Source organism: Ostrea edulis, chromosome 10 (genome assembly GCF_947568905.1).
Source record: "Ostrea edulis chromosome 10, xbOstEdul1.1, whole genome shotgun sequence".
Classification (NCBI taxonomy): domain Eukaryota; kingdom Metazoa; phylum Mollusca; class Bivalvia; order Ostreida; family Ostreidae; genus Ostrea; species Ostrea edulis.
The window spans coordinates 30,494,265-30,512,582 of record NC_079173.1 but is presented as its reverse complement, the minus strand read 5'-3'; the positions used below and the strand labels follow the sequence as shown (position 1 = coordinate 30,512,582).

The 18,318-nt window shown below is 36.2% G+C and overlaps 1 protein-coding gene and 1 long non-coding RNA gene across 2 annotated transcripts; one reads left to right on the top strand and one right to left on the bottom strand.

Moving 5' to 3' along the window:
• Positions 1 to 404: 404 nt before the first annotated feature.
• Positions 405 to 17,966, bottom strand: LOC125665352 (peroxidase-like protein). Its single transcript, XM_048897996.2, has 7 exons — positions 17,789 to 17,966; positions 15,815 to 15,910; positions 15,570 to 15,662; positions 11,753 to 12,479; positions 1,520 to 1,698; positions 1,299 to 1,416; positions 405 to 931 (listed from the first exon to the last, which is right to left on the bottom strand). Exons 1-7 carry the CDS (start codon positions 17,964 to 17,966, stop codon positions 736 to 738), a joined length of 1,587 nt encoding a protein of 528 aa, XP_048753953.2. The 3' UTR covers positions 405 to 735.
• Positions 2,602 to 11,687, top strand: LOC130050750 (uncharacterized). Its single transcript, XR_008799003.1, has 4 exons — positions 2,602 to 3,224; positions 3,432 to 3,909; positions 11,335 to 11,399; positions 11,607 to 11,687. It is a non-coding gene; the product is annotated as an uncharacterized LOC130050750 (long non-coding RNA).
• Positions 17,967 to 18,318: the final 352 nt, after the last annotated feature.

Sequence of the window (18,318 nt, the reverse complement as noted above, 5' to 3'; positions counted from 1 at the left end):
AATTTTTTTGTGTTTTTCCATATTTTACTCAGTTAAACCGATAAAGTTATTGTTAAAAATAAAATTATTGTTGGTTTCTAAATGAAATTGAAGGTATATAATAAAAAGGTTATAGACTTTGTATGGGAAATATGACGACCTCGTTTTTTGTCGCGAACGAACCTCGCAAGCTCGGTCCGTCTACGCGCCAAAAAACTCGGTCGTCATATTTTCCCATACAAAGTCTATAACCTATAATTACGTGCCTTAACTCTTTAATAGTAAATTCGAACTCAAGCGATACAATTACCTGTGGTTTCAACGTAAGATAAATCACAACCATTGAATACACAAAATAATTAAACACGTTCCACTATTACCAACATAAACTTAACGATTAGACTCACATGATACAACCATCATTAAAAGTTCAGAGTTTTATTTCCACATGAATTCAAGATGTACTGTACAACAAACATACCCAGTTTTTATCCAGCTTTTTTTCGCTATCTTATGACATCATCTACAATGGTTGGTTATTCACGCTTACACGAAGAGCAGTGTACTGCAGCTTCCCGGGGCTATGGTACATTTCTGTCCACCATAATGTCAAACATAAGCGGAAGAGTGTGTGTGCATGAAAATTCTAAGGTGAAATGAAAAATCAGTTTTTGCTCCCGATACAGATTGGTAGAAGAATATCACATCGGGATCGGAGTGTTAGAAAGAGCTATTTCTCTCAATTTTGAGAATACTCTACACATATCGTTGTGATTTAGGATTCTTATTACTCAAAATATCCCGCATCCCCGGGTTTAACGGAGAGTAAACCCATTCGCGAGGGGCTTGACGTCTGCGTCCGCCTAGCTCCAACAGTTGCTGTGCAAAAGGGGATATATCGAATCCAATAGGGCTTTCTCGAAGAATCAAGTCACAGGCCAAGGGTGAGTTCCTGTGAAAGAGATGTCATGGTATTTATTTATTGTTATTTTACATACCTTGTTTGAAAAGAAATGAGTTTTTGTTGGTTATTTTACGTCTCATTCGAGATTTTTCACTCATGTCATGCGAAGTACTACAAAATTTGATTGATACATGGCTCTTCTGTTGGCAGTAGTAACGGTTATCATCGTGCCAACACCTACCGTGATATGGGACATCTGTTTTAAGGTCATGTCGGACTTTCATACTTTACGCTTTTTAGGTTTGATGCGGCGTCGGGATCGAGAATAAAATGCCCTAACTAGGTTACCGCTACTGATAGAGAGAAGAGAAAGAGAGAGACAATGAGAGAGAGAGATAATGAGAGAGAGAGATACCTTGGTCTATCAGGTCGTTCCATCAAACGTGGTTGGAAGGAATGCATGATCCCAATATTCTTCATAGTAGAACATTGTACCTTTGCGTATGTCATCTGCTTAATTTCCGCTAACTGGGCTACAAAAAGAGGAATGGTACAAGTTTGGAATTAAGAAACTAAAGTGAATCATGTTTCAAAATTACAGTTGTGTAATATTTGTTATTACAAGAGTTTGCTTACCTGGAGTAAAAGCGGCTAGAGGATTTTCCTTGAATGTGCGCTCGTACCAAAAACGGTCACCATGTTTGTAGAGATAAAATTGATAGGCGATGAGGCATTGGAATGTGGGTCCTAGGATGCTTTGTCGACGTGGTGTTTCTGTAATCCCTCCCACAAGTAAATCTATGTCATCCGGGTGTCTGTAAAAATAAATGATTATTTAGTGAGTTAATCCCTCTCACAAGTAAATCTATGTCATCCGGGTGTCTGTAAAAATAAATGATTATTTAGTGAGTCAATCCCTCTCACAAGTAAATCTATGTCGTCCGGATGTCTGTAAAAATAAATGATTATTTAGTGAGTTAATCCCTCCCACAAGTAAATCTATGTCGTCCGGATGTCTGTAAAAATAAATGATTATTTAGTGAGTTAATCCCTCTCACAAGTAAATCTATGTCGTCCGGGTGTCTGTAAAAATAAATGATTATTTAGTGAGTTAATCCCTCTCACAAGTAAATCTATGTCGTCCGGGTGTCTGTAAAAATAAATGATTATTTAGTGAGTTAATCCCTCTCACAAGTAAATCTATGTCGTCCGGGTGTCTGTAAAAATAAATGATTATTTAGTGAGTTAATCCCTCTCACAAGTAAATCTATGTCATCCGGGTGTCTGTAAAAATAAATGATTAGTTAGTGAGTTAATCCCTCTCACAAGTAAATCTATGTCGTCCGGGTGTCTGTAAAAATAAATGATTATTTAGTGAGTTAATCCCTCTCACAAGTAATTCTATGTCGTCCGGGTGTCTGTAAAAATAAATGATTATGTAGTGAGTATCCATACATGTGACAAACTAATTTTCAAAATAAAAGTTTTCTGCCAATATATTGTATTTTTATATCACAAAACAAAAGGTGGCAATGTCAACCTAAGTGGATCGGAAAGCAACTAGATGTATCTTCACCTTTCGTGACACAAATGAAAATAAAAAGATGTTTTAAATGTAATTTGTAGTTATGGAATTTCTGAGACAAACAATAATCTAATGATGTAATTGTAATAGTGTTTATTAATTGATTTAAATTAATAAATCTACACAAATTTGTATTTTGATTTCAAATTAAACATTATCTGAATAACCACTACATTGAGATGTGTTTTATGCTCATCCAAGTAGAACAGGCAGTACCTGTTCTGATTTATTGAATTTTGCCTTAGGTCATTATAATTAAACTTTTGTAAATAGGTTTGAAAGTGTTCGAAGTTCCTATTGGTTTTAGTGTTGTTAGCTGGTGTTTTATTGGTCAGTTCTTTTTCCCTCCAAAAGTTCTTGGTGGTGTTCAGTCATTCTTTGTCTAGTTGGTTTATAGAGAAGTTGGTGAAAATATATGACAGATATTTGACTGTTGACTGATCATTTCTTTAACAAGGTAAGCTTATTTTCTAACTTTAATATTATTTCTAATTTGCAGTAAACGTAATAATTTGGTAGATTTAATTCCATAGCACTTGCACAGTGAGAAAGATATTTTGTGAGGCATAAATCAGTTAGCTTGAAATAAGTTAAATTTATGTGTTTCACAGATTTGGTATACTGTATTTTTAAATACATGCTTGATATTTTTATGATGCAAGTTTATTTATGTAAACTTCATAATTTACAGTCAATCTCCATGGACATTTTTGTTAAATGAGGGATTATTGCCACATCACTTATTCCCATAGAATGGTATGATGGTGTTCATGATATATTCTATGATTATAATGAATAATGTCTGTATAGTCATTATAGAAAATCATAAATATATAGTATCAGTGTTTTTAAGCTTTTATAATATTATATGGTAACATATATTTCAAAGAAGTAATTTGTGTAAATAAGTAATACTTTGATGTATATGATTGTAAATATAATTATTTGTTTGATATGTTTCAGAGTGTCATACACATACATATACATGTATATCTAAAGCTTAGATTCTGGCAATAAAATGGAGGTGATCGACATCTAAGAACCCATACAGGACTTTGTTGTTTAATTCGACAGAAACCCTGTTACAAAATGGCGCCCACGTTGGGACTCCTCCACCTGTAAAATCCCTAGAGGACTTTTCTGGAAAAACAACAGTCTGCGGAGGTGACGAGTGTTCGAATAGTAAGACCGGTCCTTGGCTTTGGTGCAGTGTGCTACGTTCAGGAGACGACCTACATAACTGTCACGCGTGAATGGACACAACTGTACATTGTTTTGGAACATCGTCCTAGACTTACTTCGTCAATATTCATTTTGGATATTATATTTGTGACGCATGTTGTAAGCATTGTGTGTTATATGTGCTGTGTGATGTGTGTTTTCATTCTTTGTGTTTGTGCAATTTTGGTTTACGTCACGTGACATCTGAATCAGCTGATCGGTGAGTGTTTCAATTGTTACATTTTTCATTGTATCTTCTGTTTATACTAGTTTATTATTACAAAGTGTGTGCAAGCTAGTTTAGCTCTTATATAGACTTCGTATTTTTACTGCAGTATAGAACCATTTAATTGATCGATCAAATAAGCAAACTTATATAAGATTGTCAGGGTCAAGTTTGACAAGAATATATCTTTGTGGGTTTTTTTTAAGGTAATATCGTAGAAAATTTAAGCAACTACAGGTACATTTTTTTTAGTTTAAAAAGAAATAAGTATATAATTTTTTCTTCTGAATTCCGAGTGCCACAATCGAGAGAAAGATGGGTAAGTGAGGTATCATCATGGCACGTATTTGCACACTAATTATTACCTATATATCCTTATCAGTTACTAAACCGTAATATCATAGTGTAATATCTATATCTTTTGACCAAGACACCTTGACAATTTGACAGATTATATTGATTTGGTTGAAGTTGTTCAGAGCCGTAGTTTCGTTTGATTCACAGTACTTTATTTGTCTGGGTTGGAATGTAGTAGCAGTTGTTCAGTTATCTATATAACAAGTTAGATTTATTGGGAGTTGATCTGAGTGACAAATTGTTCATATAGTAATTGTCAGTTAGTATATTTATATTATTTTTCTCAACAGCTATTATTTAAGAATTTCGCGCTTCGCGTTTCGGATTCATAATTCCATCGAGATCGGTTTATTTTATACTGCGCAATTCCAGTCGAGCTCGATATTCGCTTTAATAGTTACACCGGAAAACGTAAGTTTGTATACGAGAAATCAAATTTGAGCTAATTATTGCTTAATAACTCTAGTGTTTGTTGTTTATTTTACATAAAAGTTAAGCCTCAGGTAAAAGGTCTATAGTTCAACACACTTGTAGTTCCTTTGTAGGAGAAACTCGGTACAATATCAGTTATTTAGTATTTACACTTCGAACTGTGTGTCAGCTGATGTGTTATTTTTCTGATCAACCATTTCCATTTCAGCAGTATGCATTGAATTATTATAAGTATTTGTATCTGCGTTTCAAAACCCGTATTCGTCGTTCAACTATGAACGCCCCACTGTAGATAACTTATACGTATTTGATATTATTGCTGTTACAAGTCTGTTTTCAATAGTTCAAAGTGAACTACCCTCCTATACATGCAATTTCCATTATTTTTTGTACATATTTGTTTCTTATTTCAATTGCACTGCATTACAATGTCAAATCCAAGTATAGACACGGAGGATACAACTAATACTACAACAAAAACTAAACCAGATGTCAAACTGCCAGTCACTGACAGTGAAATGTCAACGGAGGATATGAATCAATTTTGGAAAACATTGGAGAAAATGAAAATCAATCCACAGAAATTCATGCATTGGGCAGTTAATCATGATGAGCAAAAGCATTCTGTGAAAGAATCTATGACGACGTTTAAAGAACCAATGGCAGCAGCATCGCCGCTAGCATCTGGCTATTATAAAGCTCCTATACGGATTTCCACTTTCTCAGGTGATGGGAAATCAGACTCTTCATATGACTTGTGGAAGTATGAGGTGACTTGTCTAATGAAGGAGTCTCAGTCAGAAGAAGCTCTACTTCAGGCAATTAGAAGGTCTGTGAAGGGGGAAGCAGCCAAAGTTATTATGCGACTAGGTGTTGGTGCTTCTGTTGAAGAAATTTTATTCAAATTAGACAGCATATATGGGAATGTTTTGGAAAAGGAGGATATATTAGCTGAATTTTATTGTGCTAAGCAAAGAGAGGATGAAACTTGTTCAGCTTGGAGCTGTCGTTTAGAAGAAATTCTTTGTACTGCTTTGAGGTTAGGCAAGGTTCAGAATTATTCTGTGAACGAGATGTTGCGCACAATGTTTTACAAAGGTTTGCGACAAGAATTGAAAGACGTTTGCGGACATCTGTATCACACAATTAGTGATTTCGATAGACTAAGAGTAGAAATCAGGAAAATAGAGTCTGAACGCACAGTGCAGATCAAGTCATCAAAGGGCAAACAAGGCACAGTAAAGGCAGCAATCTCTTCAAAGACAGACTCATCTGATGATGACAAGTTAAAGGATTTGCAGGCTCAGATTAATCAACTAAAGGCAATGCAGCAGCCATATTACATGCCTCCTGCACAGAAACCATATGGTAATAAGGGTAAACAATCTTTTCAAAAGGGAAAGAAAGGAAAGCATTCAAACAAAGGATATTCTTACCCAATGCCTGAAGCTAGATCTACTGCAGCATGTCCTGATGACCAGCAATCGAGTCATAGATCTGACCAAATCATATGTTATAGATGCGGTCAAGAAGGCCACATAGCTATTGGTTGCAGAGTCAGAGTTGACCACAAAAAGGATTTAAACTTCAGATTGCCAAATCCTGGGGACAAGGGTCTGGCAGAAGGAAGAACAGTCCCACCAACTTATCAGAGGAATTAGTTGGAACATCAAATGAGGTTCAAGTGGCTATTAATGGTGTTCCGTGCCTATCATTACTCGATACAGGAGCCACAGTCTCTACAATATCAGAATCCTTTTATATAACATATTTAAAGGATAAAACGGCGCTTAATTCAATAGATGAACAAATTGACATTGAATGTGCTGATGGTCAATTGATGCCATATTTAGGATATGTCGTGGTGAATTTAGCCACATATGGACTGTCATCAGTAGAAATTCTACAAGATTGCATCTTTTTAGTTGTTCCAAACAGTAATTACAACTCAAAAGTTCCTGTTTTGATTGGAACAAATATTTTACACAGACTGATTGACATTACAAGATCAGAGTATGGGTCAAGGTTTTTGCAGGATGCAGATTTACACGCTTCATGGCACTTGGCATTTAGATGTCTGACATTACGTGAAAGGCAGCTGGAAAGAAATGGGAATCGACTTGCTATATTGAAGTCCGCTGAGTCTTGCAGGATTTTAATTCCACCCAATGGGAAAGTTGTTATTAAAGCTTGCTCAGACAGGAAGATTCCTTATCAGAAAGTTTTAGCTATGCTGCATTCAACTCCAAAGTCTAGCATTCCACTTGACTTAGATATCACCCCAAGTTTACATTATTATGACTTTGAGGATTCTAACATAATACCAGTGGAAATAAGCAATGTCACGACGCGAACAGCATCAGTTTCACCAAGAGCAGTTATATGCGAGATGCAGCCTGTTACAATTGCAGATACATCTATTCCTTTGTCAACTTCAGAATTTGAACAAATTTTAGAGAAAGTTCATATATCTGACACATTAGCAGAGACGGAGAAAGAGCGATGTAGAGGACTTGTATCTGAATACCAGGATATATTTTCCACAAATTCTACAGATATTGGAACTACTGACAAGGTGTACCATCATATAGAACTGTCAGATACAACACCTTTTAAGCAGAAATACAGACGCATACCACCAGCGATGGTAGAAGAAGTAAGAAACCACATACAAGAGTTACTAGCCAGTGGAATCATCAGACCATCTCATTCACCATTTTGCTCTAATGTGGTATTAGTCAGGAAACATGATGGGTCCTTACGCATGTGTGTGGATTATAGACAGCTGAATTTACGGACTGTGAGGGATAACTACGCACTGCCAAGAATAGATGAAATATTAGATTCACTTGCTGGGAATTGTTACTTTTCTGTATTAGATATGAAATCTGGGTACCATCAAATCGAAATTTTAGAACAGCATAAGCAGCGAACAGCTTTTACAGTTGGGCCATTAGGATTCTTTGAATTCAATAAAATGCCATTTGGACTTGCGAATGCCCCGGCTACGTATCAAAGACTACAAGAACAATGTTTAGGAGATCTTCATTTAAAAGTGTGTTTTATTTATTTAGATGATGTAATTGTTTTCTCTAGGACATTTGACGAACATCTCGACCGCCTTAAGCAAGTTTTTGATAGGTTTAGGACATTTAGTCTGAAGCTCTCCCCTAAGAAGTGTTCTTTCTTCATGAAAAAGGTAAAGTATATAGGTCACATTGTTTCTGAAGATGGGGTACAGGCGGACCCAGACAAGGTAGACAAAGTCTTAAACTGGCCTACTCCTAAAACTCCTGAAGATGTACGACAGTTTTTAGGCTTCGCAGGATACTACAGGAAATTTATCCAGGATTTTTCAAAGATTGCACGACCATTGATAGATATCATGGCAACTGGAAAGAAACCCAGAGGAAAAAAGAAACTGCCTCCATTGACATGGCATTGGGGACCATCTCAAGACAAAGCATTCACTATATTGAAAGATAAATTAACCTCATCGCCAGTGCTTGCCTATCCTGATTTCAGCAGTCCATTTGAGTTACACACTGATGCATGTCAAAGTGGACTCGGAGCGATATTGTACCAAGAACAGGATGGGATTAAACGCGTTATTGCATATGCCAGCAGGGGACTTAGTAAATCTGAAAGAAATTATCCTACTCATAAACTGGAATTTTTAGCTTTAAAATGGGCAATTACGGAAAAGTTTTCAGATTACCTTACAGGACAGACATTTTCAGTGTTTACAGACAACAACCCCCTCACATATGTTTTAACTACAGCAAAATTAGATGCAACTGGCCACAGATGGATTGCCGCTCTGTCTTCATACAACTTCAGTATTACATATAAGCCAGGTAAATTGAACACCGATGCAGATATATTGTCTAGATTACCAGCGAAGACCGAGACCATGGATACTGAAGCTGTCAGAGCGATAGTCAATGCTGATGATAAGCCACCATATATCAAGACACTACCAGTTTTGCCTGCTGTGTGTCAGCAGTTACATCTACCTTCAAATATTGAGGACATTCGGCACATTGACATTCAGCAAATTCAGGCTGAGGATGCTACCATTTCGGCTATAATAGGTTATGTCAAAGCTGGAAAGAAACCTCCAAGGAACTCTGCAAGTTGCGAGGTTGAGGCAGTTCTTCATCAAAACTTTAAGAAGCTGAAGATGAAAGATGACATACTTATTAGAGAGACACAGAATGCAGATGGTACCTGTCATCAACAATATGTTGTGCCACATACATTTAGTCCTGTGATCCTACACTATTTGCACAACGATATGGGTCATCCAGGCAGAGACAAAACTATAGCTTTAGTCCGAAGTAGATTTTACTGGCCAAGGATGCACACAGATGTATTGAAGTGGGTTGACGAGTGTGAGAGATGCATCAAGTTCAAGACACCTAATAACCAGAAAGCATCATTAGTAAACATCACAACTACTCAACCTTTAGAGTTAGTTTGTATGGACTACATGACATTAGAACCATCCAAAGGAAACATACAGAACATATTAGTCCTGACAGACCATTTTACCAAATATGCAGTAGCAGTACCAACGAAGAATCAAACAGCAAGGACTACAGCTGAGGCAATTTTTAACAACTTCATCGTCCATTATGGTCTGCCGCAGAAACTTCATTCAGATCAAGGAGCGAACTTCTGTAGTAATTTGATTAAAGAATTATGCCAAATTACTGGGATATCCAAATCCAGAACTACACCATATCATCCCATGGGCAACGGAATAACAGAACGCTTTAACAGAACCATTCTTTCTATGTTAGGCACTTTGGATCCAGAACAGAAACATAATTGGAAAAAACATGTCTCTCCATTAGTACATGCGTACAACTGTACTATACATGATTCGACAGGATTCTCTCCATATTATTTGATGTTTGGGCGAGAACCAAATCTTCCTGTAGATCTCATTTTTGGAATCGAGCGAAATTGCCAATTTAAATTGACTTCTTCATACATTGAAACCCTACAGGAAAATCTCAGAAATGCATATCATCAAGCTGAAACAGCAATTAAGAATTCTCAAACGAAACAGAAGTTGCATTATGACACCAAGATAAGAGGAGTAATCTTAAATGAAGGAGATCGAGTTTTAGTTAAGGTTGTCAGTTTTGATGGGAAACACAAAATTCAGGATAAATGGGAGGAAAATCCCTACATCATCATTAGTCAGCCAAATGTTTCGATTCCAGTTTATAAGGTGAGACGAGAAGATGGCCAAGGCAGAATCAGAATTCTACATAGGAATTTATTATTGCCCATTGGTTCCAAGTTATCTTCACCTGTTCCAGCACCTAGATTTAGAACCAAGAGAAGTGAAAAGTCTCAAGATAGAGAAAAGAGATCTGCCATCCAGGATCAGTTGGAAGGATCTGATGATGATGCAGACAGCATGTATGTTACAGTGGAATGCCCTGTACCATTTAGTGATGCACAGTCTGAGGATGTTGAAGATAGTACTCACACTATTACTGGTGACGATCGGAGTGGTGTTGAGTACCTGGAGGACGGATCAGGGGAGGACGCTCCCAATCAGAGTACTCAGGAACTACCTGATGATCTTGATTCCAGCAGTTCTCATATGGATGATTTACATGAACCTGTAGCTGAGGTTCCTGATGAACATGATGATGATGATGATGATGATAACCAAGATGATGATAATGAGACCGATTTGCCTAGAAGGTCGACAAGAATCAGAAAGAAGCCACAATGGATGGAACATTATGCCTGTAGTCTACAAATGTCTCAGCAACCCGAATGGAAGGATAAGGCAATGTGTTTTAAAGAAATGGCTTCTCAGTTGAGAATGATGGACAAAGAAATGTCAAAAGCTCTTTTAAAAATGTTTACTGAAAAATTCTGAGTTTTTATTTTTAATAAATTATCATGCATTTTTTTCAGTATTTCAACACTACATGACAGAGGGTAAGTCTTCCTTTAAATGACGTGGAAGTCATTTTAAAAGGAGGGGAAGTGTGTAATAGTGTTTATTAATTGATTTAAATTAATAAATCTACACAAATTTGTATTTTGATTTCAAATTAAACATTATCTGAATAACCACTACATTGAGATGTGTTTTATGCTCATCCAAGTAGAACAGGCAGTACCTGTTCTGATTTATTGAATTTTGCCTTAGGTCATTATAATTAAACTTTTGTAAATAGGTTTGAAAGTGTTCGAAGTTCCTATTGGTTTTAGTGTTGTTAGCTGGTGTTTTATTGGTCAGTTCTTTTTCCCTCCAAAAGTTCTTGGTGGTGTTCAGTCATTCTTTGTCTAGTTGGTTTATAGAGAAGTTGGTGAAAATATATGACAGATATTTGACTGTTGACTGATCATTTCTTTAACAAGGTAAGCTTATTTTCTAACTTTAATATTATTTCTAATTTGCAGTAAACGTAATAATTTGGTAGATTTAATTCCATAGCACTTGCACAGTGAGAAAGATATTTTGTGAGGCATAAATCAGTTAGCTTGAAATAAGTTAAATTTATGTGTTTCACAGATTTGGTATACTGTATTTTTAAATACATGCTTGATATTTTTATGATGCAAGTTTATTTATGTAAACTTCATAATTTACAGTCAATCTCCATGGACATTTTTGTTAAATGAGGGATTATTGCCACATCACTTATTCCCATAGAATGGTATGATGGTGTTCATGATATATTCTATGATTATAATGAATAATGTCTGTATAGTCATTATAGAAAATCATAAATATATAGTATCAGTGTTTTTAAGCTTTTATAATATTATATGGTAACATATATTTCAAAGAAGTAATTTGTGTAAATAAGTAATACTTTGATGTATATGATTGTAAATATAATTATTTGTTTGATATGTTTCAGAGTGTCATACACATACATATACATGTATATCTAAAGCTTAGATTCTGGCAATAAAATGGAGGTGATCGACATCTAAGAACCCATACAGGACTTTGTTGTTTAATTCGACAGAAACCCTGTTACATAATAGTTCGCTGGATCATTACTTGTAAGTTTTCCTGAGTTTTAAGACTGCGACTAGGGGGTGGTCAATCAATCCTCCAGGTCCGATATAAAAGAAGCGAGCTCTGGGAAGGCCACAAAACTCTCGGAAGGCGTTATAGGACGGCACCCCATTGTCTCGTCCCCTCTGAATGTCAATGGCTATCAAATCCTGTGTCAGAGTTTCCGATGGATGCATTCCTGTAATGAATGTTAAGGGCAACCCATTTCTCAAACCGCCGGCTACGAATCTGTCGGATCTTGATTGAGGTGTTTTAGACATCCACCGAGCCATGTACTCATATCCATTGTTAAACATCAGATCCGGACGAAGAATATTTTCATTCAATGGAAACACCTGAACACGACCGAATCCCTTGTCGTATCCTACGTCATTTCTGATTTCCCCATGTCCCACACGAATTGCAGCCGCTCCGAACGCATTAGATGTTCTCGGGTCGACTTTGGAATTATATACATCCTGATACCCTGATCGTCTGGATCGTAAATTAAACCACCTCAAATGAATTTCATCCAGCATTGCGGGTAGATACTCGTTGTAAGTGAGGTGCTGAAGTTCGGCTATTACGATTCTCTTCGTCTCTTGAAAAAGCGTCTCATCGTTTGATATACCTGTGGCTCTCCTTAGTGCATCAGCGATTAGATTGTGACGTCGTAACCACGTGATAAACAAGACATTTCCAGCTGGTGACAAACTTGCTCTAGGATCACCTGACAATAAATTTATCATACGGTATTATTTGATGATTTCTAATAGACAGGGTTTTAGAAGTTGAACTTCCCGAAGCCATAACGCCGCACGGTGTTGCTAACGCGGAATGGAAACTATTGCATGCAATAATGTTATGAAGAGGTCAACATTTTGTAAAATGAAAAGGGTTATCATGAACAAATACAGAGACAACGGGAAAAAATAAACTGAAAAAGATTTGAATTATGATTTAACTCCTTTCAAATTATATTATATTTATTTCTTAAGAAAAAGTTTTATGACCCTTATCCAATCAATAAGAGGTTTTCACGAACATATATCCTAAACAAAATTGAAAATGATTAAAAAAACAACAACAACAATTTCCCCCAAAATATAGCCTTTTAATATCGAACTTTTCATCGAACTAGATATTTATAAGATAATTGAACTTCACTATGGTTTTACTTCTACGCCTGGTATAATATACATTTATCTATCACATCAAAATTTAAATCGAACAAGTCTGATGTCTATAAAAGTTTTGCATCATTTGGGAACAATTTACTGGTTGAACCCGAAGATATATAGCAGGCATAAAGATTGAAAGAGATTACATAAAAACTAAAGTGTCGTTTATTATCCTAGTAGCAAGAGGAATTAACAGATTTTTTCATAATATATGAAATAGCTAAAATGTTAACAGAGAATTTATAAATGGTAATCTCATCATTGATTCGAAATAAAGTGTCTTATGTCCTCGCTTATTTCACTAAGTTTCTATAGTGAATAATAAAACCCCATGTTGTAATACACACATATACTGTACGTGTATTATTAATTTCCATGTTGTAATACACACATATATACTGTACATGTATTATAAATTTCCATGTTGTAATACACACATCTACTGTACATGTATTATAAATTTCCATGTTATAAGTACACACACATACTGTACATGTATTATAAATGTGTAAATATATGGACGTTTTACCACGAGGGGGGCATATATACCCTGTGTGTTCTTTTTATTCTCTACCCACAGGTGTCACTGCTTGCTAACATTGTCAATGTTTCTTGTAAATCGCTTTGTAAGGCAATTTTTAAGGTAAAATTGATTTACTGCTTGTTAAAAAAAATTCCAAGTATTTTTATTTCAATCAAAATAAAGCCTATTTTCACGATTTGTTGGTGTTATCTTATCTACATTAATCATTCTAATTGTTAAATTCCGTTCCGCGTTTTAGCAACACCCATCACGCACTGTGTGCATGAATATATCGCATAGGACTTTGGTGTGGACCTCTTCACATCATTTTTCTAAAGAACTCATGTTCCAGACAATAATTATCCTATACTTTAGAACAAAGAGAGCTTATTTCAAATTATGAGCACTATATGTTTTACTGAATGATAGGAAAAGATAATATTCACGTGAGGTTTTTCTTATATACGTGAAGGAGACACGATATGGGCGAGTTCATTGCTACATGTAGTTATAGGGATTGAAGGTTGAGAAATATTCCACAATACGCGTGAATATATGCAAAGAGTAACTATATACTTTGAAGAAGAGTATCTGCATATAGTAAGTAAATGAATATATCCATTCATTGAACCAATGTTAACTGCGCAAATTTAGCGAAATTGAATCATTATTAAATTGAGAAAGCATTGGAATTACTCTGATATATACTGCAATACATTTTATGCCTCTTCCAAGAAGAGGGACATATTCAATAGCTTTGCATCTATCGGTCATAAGACCACATGTTGTCTGCTCAATATCTTGAGAACCATTAACTTGATTGTAATGATTATGCATATGTTAGTTGGATATAGCAGAAGAGGACCCTCGATTGATTTTTAGGTCACATGGTCAAAGGTCAATCCACTCTGGACATAGGAAGATACTGTCCGTTCAATCAATACATAGTGAGAACCCTTTCCTTAACAGACCCTATTGATTTTGAAGTCACATGGTCTAAGGTCAAGGGTCACACTGGACATAATAAGATACTGTCCGATTAACATTTTGAGAACCGTTTACTTGACAAACATTAAACTTGTTACACCGGTGCATCCTAAGGAGTACATAAAGGTCATAAGGTCATGTGTCAATCCACTCTTGACATTGGGAGATACTGTCCACTCAATACCAGGAGAACCTTTTGCTTGACAGACATTAAATATGGTACACTGGTAGTGGTACAGTACATGTACATCATAAGGAGTAGACGACTCCTACTAATCTTGGGGGATGTACTAGTGAATAAGACGACTCTAATTAATTTCTAGTGACGTGCTTATGAATAAGACGACTTCTTTTAATTTTGGGGGATGGACTAGTCAATAAGATGACTCCTATTAATTTGGGGAATGTACTAGTCAATAAGACGACTCCTATTAAGTTTGGGGAATGTAGTAGTGAATAAGACGACTCCATTTAATTTTGGGGAATGTACTAGTGAATAAGACGACTCCTATTAATTTTGGGGGATGTTCTTGTGAATAAGAAGATTTCTATTAATTTTGGGGGGGGGGTGTACTAGTGAATAAGACGACTCCTATTAATTTTGGGGAACGTACTAGTGAATAAGACGACGCCTATTAATTTTGGGGGACGTACTAGCGATTAATTTTGGGGGTGTACTAGTGAATAAGACGACTCCTATTAATGTTGGGGGGTGTACTGTGAATAAATTGGGTTGTTGGTTGTTTCGCGTTCCGTCACGTTTCTTTCATATTGAGACGTCACCAGTGGTGCGAAGTAACACAAATTTAGATCTGTACGCGTAGCGCTTATGACTGTAGCAGTGTAGGTTCTTCAACGTGCCAAAGCCTGCCGCCATACGAGACCTCCGTGTTTAAGGTCATATTCTAAATGCCGAGCGTTTGACGAAGGAGCAATCACTATTATAACCTATGTTTACATCTCGGGTTTGACGCGGCCGTGGCACGAGTGGGGCTAGAACTCACCACCTTGCGATTACGGAGCGAATTTCGCGGTACCACTGAGCTACCGAGACCTATAAATAACTAGGGAAAATGAACAGGATAACCTTATTTAGGTTTAGTTCACGAGTTTCAATACATATACTTACCAGCTGCGAAGCAATGGAACCTGGTCGTAATGATCGCCGGACATCTTTCCGGCGGTAACAAATTCTCTCGATTTTCTCTCATTCTACCAAAATCTAAATTGATGACAAAACGAAAAATACTCGTAATTGCTATACCTAGAATCAGCAAGAAATGTTTCCATTGCTTACAACATGTGTTTATGATTGTAAATAAATGTTGATGATAAATAAAAATAATTATGATTTTCATTTGTTGTGGAGCTTACACCCGGTCCGTAGCACCGATTCACGTTCACGGCTAGAACCATAGAGGGCGGAGCCATCAATAAATGACGTCCTCTCGTTAAGTTGGTGACGAATACCTACAAAAGTATAGTATTAAATCTCTTGATAAAGTAAATATTTTAAACAAAATAAACTATGTTTAACAATACTATCTTCATTACAATGAAAATTGATGATAACGAACAGTGATCAGTCTCATAAATCCTATAAAGAATACAGAATTAATAGTTGGACAAACACGGACTCCTGGACACACCAGAGATGGGATCAGATGCCTAGGACAAATACAATGTAAGCATCCCCTTTTGACGGATTACACCCGCCGCGAGTTTAAGATATTTTATTGAATATATATATTAACGGCAAAATAACAACTCAACTTAAAGACAACGGGATGATTTGAACAGCTTCTCCATCTTCAACTTCAAATACATATATAGTAATATTCCATTATCACCTGCATATGGTGTTTATGGCTCAACTGATTCGATACGCAAGAGCTTGTTCTGTGTATGATCAATTGTTTAAATAGAGACAGGCTACAACCCCGTTGATATTAAAATCTTTTCAACAGTCTTGTTTAAAGTCTGCATTTCGCAAATTCTATGGTCGTTATAACGATTTAATTTGCCAATACAACCTGTCATTAGGTCATATGCTATCTGACATGTTTCATACCAACTGTTAGGCCGTTTGTTACACACTAATTTGACTACCGATTACTCCGTTTTCCTGCTCAAGATATAGGGCTCACGGCGGTTGTTGAAAAGTCGACATGGGATGGTTACTGCTCATCCCACCTCTGGTATATCCAGATTCTTAATTTTGTATTCCTTGTAGAAGTTCTGAGATTGATCACTGTTCGTTATAATATAAAATTGGGACCCATTCCTCACGATGAATTAAAGACTATACTTTTTTACATCACAAACAGTTGCTTCTTCTACGCAAATATTCATATCTAGGGATCAGTCATCCAAAAAATTACTTGGTTTAACACCATTCTGATTCCAAGCACAAGTACTCCGAAGTTGATATAAAAATATGCTTGAGTTCCTCATTGACAATATCTTCGTAGTCTTTGGTGATAAGGTCTTTCAACAGTCTGTTGGAATTCCTATGGGCATGAATTGTGTTCCTTTGTTAGCTGACCCGTTTTTATATTTTAATGAAGCAGAATTTATTCAAAAACTTTTACATGAGAAGGAAAAAATCTCTTGCTATATATCGTCGACGTATTATCTATTAACAATAGTAATTTTCATTCATATGTCGATTCGATATATCCCTGTGAATTCGAAATAAAAGACATCATAGAGTCATCCACTTCTGTTTCTTACTTATTGAAAATAGATATTAGCAGCAAACTAGCAATTCAACTTTATGACAGACGGGGTAATTTCAGCTTTTCCATCGTCAATTCCCATATTTATGTAGCAATATTCTATTATCACCTGCATATGGTGTTTATATCTCTCAACTGATTGGATACGTAAGAACTTGTTCTGCGTATGGTTAGCTTTGAAAATCAAGTCAGGCTACTGACAAACAAGTTGATGTTGCATAGGTTCAAGGATCTCGTTTAAACTCAACGTTTCGCAAATTCTACGGTTGTTATAACGATCTAGTTTGCCAATACAACCTGTCATTGGGTCAAATGCTGTCTGACGTGTTTCATACCAACTGTTATGCCGTTCGTTACACACTAATTTAGCTACGACAGGGAATTCTTACCTAATATTGCAAACAGACTTGATTTCGAAGTCAACTAATACATGTAGGTGGTGTCTACCCGGAAACGCGAAAACGAAAGTAGAAATACATCTAGTGATCAAAAAGCGCATTAGTTATGCTAAGCGCTCTAAAAGGCAGCTTAACCTTACTGCACTAAATCTTTACAAAAAGGGCCGACTTAAACTACAGTTTACGTCATATGTAGAGCAAATCTATCTTACCATTATCACATTTTAAGGGAGGCACGCCTTGATCACGGACAAAGTGCATACAACTTTGGTCTCGGGGAAAGAATGGGTCGCCTCTTTCTACGCGGATACTGAAACAAGCTTCCGGTCTCTGCTGCTGTTTAAAATAAAAAAGGGTAGATTTTTTTTTCTCTCTCTCTCCCTGTGTCATTCAGAATCTGTAAATTTGCCTTTTTGGCACTAACATTAACGAAGATTTTCAAAATATAAGTATGCCCCCGGAATCGAAGATTCGAGGACATATACATATATTTTGTACTATCAGTCTGTCTGTTCGCCTGTGGCTAAAACTTTAACCTTGGTCATATCTTTTAAATCATATGAGGTAGACATTTCATATTTGGGATGTGTATTCATGTTGGCAAGACCTTTCCATTGACACCAAAATCTTTGACCTGCTTACCTTAACATTGACCCTTGACCTACTTTGAAAATATTCGAATATACGACATATCGTTCATATCGTAATAGGTACTGCTTTAATGTTTAGCTTGTGTATTTCT

What these genes read in the sequence shown, in the direction of transcription:
- LOC125665352 (XM_048897996.2), bottom strand. Translation starts at nt 17,966, where the DNA reads ATGACACAGGGAGAGAGAGAGAAAAAAAAATCTACCCTTTTTTATTTT. An exon ending in AAACTCAGGAAAACTTACAA is followed by an intron (nt 1,699 to 11,752) that starts GTAATGATCCAG and finishes TTATTTTTACAG; the next exon opens with ACACCCGGATGACATAGATT. An exon ending in TCTAGCCGCTTTTACTCCAG is followed by an intron (nt 1,417 to 1,519) that starts GTAAGCAAACTC and finishes CTCTTTTTGTAG; the next exon opens with CCCAGTTAGCGGAAATTAAG.